The sequence below is a fragment of the Priapulus caudatus genome, unplaced genomic scaffold (assembly GCF_000485595.1).
Source record: "Priapulus caudatus unplaced genomic scaffold, Priapulus_caudatus-5.0.1 Scaffold176, whole genome shotgun sequence".
NCBI classification, from domain to species: Eukaryota; Metazoa; Priapulida; class Priapulimorpha; order Priapulimorphida; family Priapulidae; genus Priapulus; species Priapulus caudatus.
Genome location: NW_014577237.1, coordinates 147,181 through 154,616, shown reverse-complemented (window position 1 = coordinate 154,616; position 7,436 = coordinate 147,181). Strand labels below are relative to the sequence as shown.

Here is a 7,436-nt window from a genome sequence, read left to right as displayed (position 1 = left end):
TCACACACACACACGCACGCGCACGCACGCACGCACGCCACACACACACACACACACACACGCACACACACACACACACACACACGCGCGCGCGCACGCACACACGCACACACACACACGCACACACACACACGCGCGCCGCGACGCACGGCACGACGCACACGCACACACCACCACACACACACACCAACACGCACACGCACACACACACGGCGCGCGCGCGCCACGCACGCACACACAACACCACACACACACACACACACAACACACACACACACACACACGAGCGCGCACACACACATGCATGCACACACACCACACCACACACACACACACACACACACACACACACACACACACACACACACACACACACACACACACACACACACACACATCACAGCTGACGATGAAGTTCATTGTAAAAACAGTAAAAAATAATAAGAAATCAAAAGATAAAACATATTAAAAATTAAAAATAAAAATAATGAAAGAAAATTATATAAAAAAATATAAAAATATTTGATCTGTAACCTACATAGGCTTCCGTGAAGTGTTCCCGTCAGTTTGCGCTATTATTATCATCTACCATAGTTTATTCTGGATTTTTACTAAACGTTTTAAATGTATGAAAAAAAATTTAAATTTTGAAATTAACGGTGAAGTGGCAGAGAGTACATACTAAACAATCCAAAAGTAAAGAAACAGCAGTTCCCCGAGTGGGATTCGAACACCCAATCAATGGTTTTTGAGCCAATGCTTTATGCATCGGCTACTGGGCGGTACGGTTTACCGATCATGATTTGAGACGTTGGAGATGTTAGGCCTGTACGCACCGCGATCTATAAACGAATAATAAAAAATTTAATTTTAACTTTTACATTTTTGTGTTAGCCAGAACCATCTCCCAGACGTGGTGATTCTGAATATATCTTAGTTTTCCGCTAGGCTACGTATTCTCTAGTTATGCGCGAAAACAGATAATTCGGCTGAACAACTTTATATTATATAGATATATATTATATATATATAAAAAGTCAAACTATAGAGAGGTGTAAAAAAATACAAGCTTTCGAGACCACAGGTTCAAGCCAGAAATTTGGAATGGCTTCGTTTTTATCTACATGGGTGTTCGTGTGTGATTTACTACTACTATTATATATTTTATATAGATGAAGCCAGCCTGGGCCTAGAAGCACCGTAGTGCCATCTGGAACACTATCAACAGTAAGTCTGCCGTGGAACATAGTGCTGCTCATGGAGGCGGCTTCGCCCTGGCAGACGGGCTTCAGGTATTAGAACGTTGCTTTACTTGCCGTAGATCATTGCTCGTAGATTATTGATATCGATACCTCGATATGAATATATTCGGCGCGTGTAGTTTGATTTCGGTACGTAATATATATATATTAATATACCACATTCATAAAGCTTGCAGAGTGCGCATGTCCACTTCATATTGCAGTGATAGATCACTGTAGTTTATATAATATTTTGTATTAATAATTATTTAAAAATTAAATATATTGTATTCGTTTTTCAGAGAGATTCATTTTTAATCACAATCGTATTAAATACACCCTTTAGCTTAGCATTAGATAATTTAAGCAAAATTTAATTTTAGCTAAATTAATAGTCAGCATGATCAACACCTAGTTGAGCTCGGAATATCTACTCCAAGAAGAAAACTTCCATTTCCAACAGGAGTCGGGTCTGTCGCGGTCTGATCGGCGAGCACTGCGAGTGTTGGATGCTTCTACCTGCGTGGCTGTCGTACTCGTTCTCTGCCTGCTCGTCGCTTCTCTCACGGGAGACGGCTAGCAACGCAGCCACGGCCTCACATCATGATACCCATACTCGCCGACTGGTAATGACCACTGTAATTGCTAGAATCTCACTACGTGCGCTACGGGAGCAGAACAGGGAGAGCCGTATATAGAGATATCTCTATATCTGCGTAATCTCTATATACGGCTCTGTAGAACAGGGTAAAAGCCACGATGATGTAGCCGTCTCCGCTACGCATTGATGATGATGATGTACTTAGGAATAAGATGGAGCTCTATCCGATGAGCGCTTAGACTGTAAGCAATAACATACATTCGTTCTGTTGCGCGTGTGTTGGTTTTTTCTCTCGCTCTCTCTCTCTCTCTTCTCTCTCTCTCTCTCGGTCTGTCGGTCTCTCCTCTTTTCTCTCTCTCTCTTCTTCACTCCCCTCCCTCTTCTCGTCTGCCTCTATTCTCTTTTTCTCCTTTTCCCCTCCCTCTCTCTGGCCTACTGATTATATTCGTGTTTCAGGCAGAGGCGCTGTGCATACATCCCTACTACCTGCTTTACAGCGCCCACGATCGCCTGCTCCTTCGCGTTCATGTTGCCGTTCGGCAACCCCTCCAAACGCCCATCGTGTTCGGTTACGGAGTGCCTCAAAGATATGGGACTGGCTGACTATCGTAACCTAATGATATGGGACATGGTGACTATTGTAATTCCTAATGATATGGGACATGGTAACAAGTTAGTTTAGGATGTGAACAACCTATATGAAAAGTTTAACGCTGTTATTCGTTAAGTTCACGTGTCGTGCCTATTAGCCTTCACCTGTAAGATGTAGAGCAATCGCTGTAAAAGTATATATTATATATATAAATAAATAAATAAATATATATATATATGTTATGTCTTTATTAATATGGTATATATAGCATGTTAGTTTTAGCTTAAAAGGCCAGTTTGGCTTAATTTGATCACGTGTCACTGTAACCCGTAATGGACAGTGAAAGGTGTTTCAATCTAGGCCGTGAGATAATCAGATTCATCGGAGAACGCTCGTCATTTAGATCGACGTTTTAATAAAACCCATGACACTACCTTAATTCGCAGGTAAAAGCAGGGGCCATGACGAATCTGCTCTGCATCAGCATACTCTGTATCTCGATCAATACGTACGGATACTTCGCCTTTGGATTCAACACGTTTCCGAGTTGGGCAGTCACCTATCCGACAAACCACACGTGTTTTACTTAACTCCATTTACCGAAAACAGAATTTATGTTGAGCATTAAATCACATGATATGATCAGTAGACTCGGAGATCACCCATTTATCAATCTGCTTTTACAATTGTACTGTTTATAGTGCCCAATCCGGATTCTTGAGGATTTAGATCTGGGCATTCATTCCGAGATTTCGAATTAGTGGCAGCAATAATTAAAGGATATTTTTGACTTTGGTCTAGATAAAATTTGGGCTCGTGCGAAATAATTATTAGTCCTTGGAAATAGTTGCATATTTCTACAATGTTGTTTCACAAAATACTTTGCACACACGCGCGCGCATGCGCATGCACGTACACACGTACGCACTCACGTACAAGTACACGCACACTTACGCGCAAGTACACCACACACCGAGAGACATATATACACACACGCACACGCACGCACGCACGCACGCACAGCACGCACGCACGCACGCACGCACGCACTCACGCACGCACGCACGTACGCACGCACGCGGCGCGCGCGCGCGCGCGCGCACACACACACACACACACATCTATATTATAAGAGAGGAGAGGCCGATTTTCTGACGCGGTAATCTTCGCCGCGGTGAGCATCAAGCCCACGCCACCGATCTCAGTGTATTGCCCGTGTGACGGACACCAACATAGGCTTATCCATATTCGTTAAATCCACTCATATTTGTAGATATAATGTCGATAATTTTAGCAGTGGGGTGATGTCAGAAAGGTAGAACAGCCGAATTCGCGCGAATGTAGCCATCTAGCGGACAAAAGCTAAAACTTTGTCAATACCAGAGGCGTGTTCAGGAAGAGCGACGCCTCGCTAGCGCCGCTCGCTAGCGTTCGCCTTCTGAACGACACTGCGCGAGCGAGCGCGAGCGAACGTTTGCGCGCAAGTTTCAAAAGCTGTTCGCTCAGCGAGCGGGTTGTTTTCAAGATGGCGACGAAAAATCTGGCGAATGCGAATCTAACATTTCTGACGTCAATTTGCAATCTATTTCAACTTTATTTCACTTTTCATTCATTCATTTACTTCAAATTCAATTCGTATCAATTTCGTCTGCTAATTCGTTTAACAGTACTTGTTTCTCTCGCAATTAAAATCTGCTGAGTAACCCTTCATGGGGGCCCATCTTTGATCAAGCGAGCGCCACAGCGAGCGCACAAGCGAGCGCTCGTGTATCGTTCAGGAGGCGCTGCGTTCGTTCATCGAGCGTTCGCCATCGAGCGCTCGCTCTCCTGAACACGCCTCAGGTTAAACTATGCCAAATTTATAAAAAAAATTATTATGCACGTAGTTGTCAGTTGAGTCTCAAAAGCAGCATAACACACACTTTTAGTGGTTCATTTTCGTTCATTTGTATTTTTAAAATTGTAATTTGTCTGTGATTACATTCGGATATAATGTATAACATGGTATAAAGAATTAAGTTTGTTTTAAAATCACGGTACTATTCATCTTTTTGATAATGTCACCTATGGTGACTTCACTGGTGCAGAACTCTGCCAAATTGACCAACTAATTTGGGTAAAATGAGGTGATATGCATATGTTTGGAGAAATATTTACTTTTTTAAATCTGCTCATTATTTTACGATGAAATTGACCCTGAACTGATACCGTGCTATATTGACGGGTTTAGTTTATTGACCTATGTATTTAGTTTAGATTAATTTTCATGTATTATCTTGATGTAAAGCGAATCCCAATGATAAGAGAGACATGTGACAAATGTCACCAATTGTGTATTTTAAAAGGCGAGACGATACTTGCAAGCCAGAGAGGCCATATTCATAATAATTGTCGCAATTTCATAACATGTTGTATATCCAGAAGCTTTGACTACACAGAATCATAGAATCGTTCGAACTGTTTTTGTCAGAATATTGCTTATTGCTTTGTTTGTTTCTCTGTTACGAATCTATCCTTATAATTAAGTAAAAAAAAAAGTTATAAAAAGGTAAACCGAGCCACCCGCTACCCTAGAGTGTCGGCTGAGAATTAGCCTTGCGTTGTAAACATGCTGGTGGACGGTGATTATACTGTCTTCTATCCATCCAAGAATCTCTACCCGTAGATTGAGTCCGTGTAGCTGGATAGTGTTTAGATTGTGAATCCAGTACGCTTCTCTTTCCTTTCTGACGGGGATCGTATGTGTCAAGGGGGGGGGTGCAATTTTTTTTAGAATTAAGTAAGTCTGTGTGGCTGAATTTGCACTTAAAAGTTATTCCTAAGCGTTTTCCCCCGAGCAACGCCGGGTACCAGGCTAGTATATATATATATATATAGAGAGAGAGAGAGAGAGAGAGAGAGAGAGAAAGAGAGAGAGAGATAATGACACACCATAATGTGTAATAAAGTTTAGCGTGTCATTGCATACATATGTGTAGGCCTACACTGCATGTGCGGTCAAATTCGAGAGATCTCGTTCCGCAGCATTCCTGCATGTCTTCGCATCTAACGCACTTAAGTACGACATAGCTCAATCGGAACACCAGCGCCTCTGAGGGGAAAACAAAACGTCGAGGGATCTATTCTTAATGTCACAATTATTTGTGAGAAAATCGTCTGCGCGAACACAGATCTTATTGAAATTCAGAAAGGTTTTGGCACCTGCTTAACAAAAACCAAATTTTTAATGAAAAATCAATTATATTGTGACAATAGCCTGTCACTCTTGCACGTGCCCTCTGCCCATTTAGAGCGTGTAAGATTGGCCGAAGAAACGTACATTGGTTGGCAACGGCGACCAGCAACGCGAGCGCCATTCTATGTACATTAGCATAGCCAAGGGATTGTAGCGGGATGCTGGGGTCAAAGTGAAATTATTAGAGCTGATAATGGTCTACATATTTGTTTGACGAGCTATATAGTATATATATATAGCACTATAGTACAGGGTATATAGGCTCTATAATTAGTACCGACGCCACTGTGTTACTCTTTCCTGCGTTGTCTCACCAGAATATTGATACAACTGCTTAGTCAAGGACAAATTAGTCGAAGGCTGCAACCCAAATAAACGGCGACAATGACTATTATAGACCCTCTCCGTGCTAGCGACTAAAACCGGACAGCTGTTACCATTGACCGGTGCCTGGTGGGTTTGGTGGGGGTGGGGGAGCGTAAATAGCTTTAAATAGCAGTGACCACTGGCCAGCATAGGCGGGGTGATTTATCGCCTGTTGACCACTGGAGATCGGGTGCGAAAGCGAGACCCTGCGGCTTTGCCCCAGAACCAACACCCTAGCGAATCGTGAGCGTCCTGTAACAACGGAGCAAGCAAGCAGCACGTGACGGCGCCCTCAGTGTGTTGTTGTGCGGGTGTGTGTGTCCCTACTACAAATGCTGTCTTGTGTGCCCCTCAATCTTGTCCTCGCACTCACGCTTAACGAAACCCACCGCTAGACTATATAACAGTTGTACGTACGCGTCGATAACTGGATATAAGGAATTATAAGACGGTCATATACCGAAAGCACTGTGTGTGTGTGTGTGTGTGTGTGTCGCCTCGTCTATTTGTCTGCAACAAGATGCCAAGCCGTGGTCTGAGGAGGAGGACGCCGCTGCTGTCAGAGCTGTGGGCCTTCAGGAGGACTCTGATCATGGTCTGTACGCCGGTCTTCCTCTGCTTCCTGCCTTTCGCCTGGCCTTCTCCGGCAAGTATACTGATCATCACGTGTAACGCTGCACGCTCTGCACGTTGCACGCCACAGGCACTTGAAGCGTTTCAGTAAAATATAATGCTAACTAAATACGAAATCTATTTACTACCAAATTCTGATTGGCTCTATACCAAAACAGCTTAAGTAATACTAATAATAATAATAAATAGTAAAAATAGTAATAAATAATAAGAATATACAACAATAGATAATATATACAGCAATAGTAACTACAATACATAATACAATATACCCATAATAATTATAATAAATAATAAATAATATTGTTACTATTGCGAATACGATAGGGAGGGAAATAATGGTAGACACAGGAATAAAGGAGAGGCGGGAGCATCGAGGCAAGTAGAAGGGCAAGATTTGAGGGCGAGACGAGCCACTTTTGTACTGAAGAAGTATAGACAAAAAGAGAAAGGCAATGAGCCATTGGCTTATCAAAAGAAGAAGAGAATAAAGAGGAGAAGGGAAAAGATCACGATGAAAACCGAAGATGTGCATGAGTAGAAACATTTCGGCGGCAGAAAATGGTGTGGAAGGATGGAGAAGCTAATAGAAGAGGACAGGCTAAGGAAGGAGGACAAGGAAGGAAGCGGAGAGGAGGAGATGGTGTGGGAGGAAGAAGAGGAGGAGGAGGAGGAGGAGGAGGGGAGGCAGGAGGAGGAGGAGGAGGAGGAATGGAATGGGAGATTAGAGGGCAAAGAAAAGAAGAAAGCAGCAGGAGGGGTAAGAGA

General features: G+C 43.0%; 2 protein-coding genes across 2 annotated transcripts in view; both read left to right on the top strand.

The window, feature by feature from the left end:
• The window catches only part of LOC106806730 (solute carrier family 13 member 2-like), a 9,886-nt gene extending 6,554 nt beyond the window's left edge, over positions 1 to 3,332 (top strand). The window contains exon 4 of the mRNA XM_014808764.1: positions 2,881 to 3,332. Coding sequence (XP_014664250.1) covers positions 2,881 to 3,024 — 144 coding nt within the window. The 3' untranslated portion in view covers positions 3,025 to 3,332. The remainder of the gene's footprint in view (positions 1 to 2,880) is intronic.
• A 2,861-nt stretch (positions 3,333 to 6,193) lies between these two features.
• LOC106806728 (solute carrier family 13 member 5-like) overlaps positions 6,194 to 7,436 on the top strand; it is a 13,903-nt gene continuing 12,660 nt past the window's right edge. The window contains exon 1 of the mRNA XM_014808762.1: positions 6,194 to 6,681. The gene's annotated coding sequence lies outside the window, so the exon portion shown is untranslated. The remainder of the gene's footprint in view (positions 6,682 to 7,436) is intronic.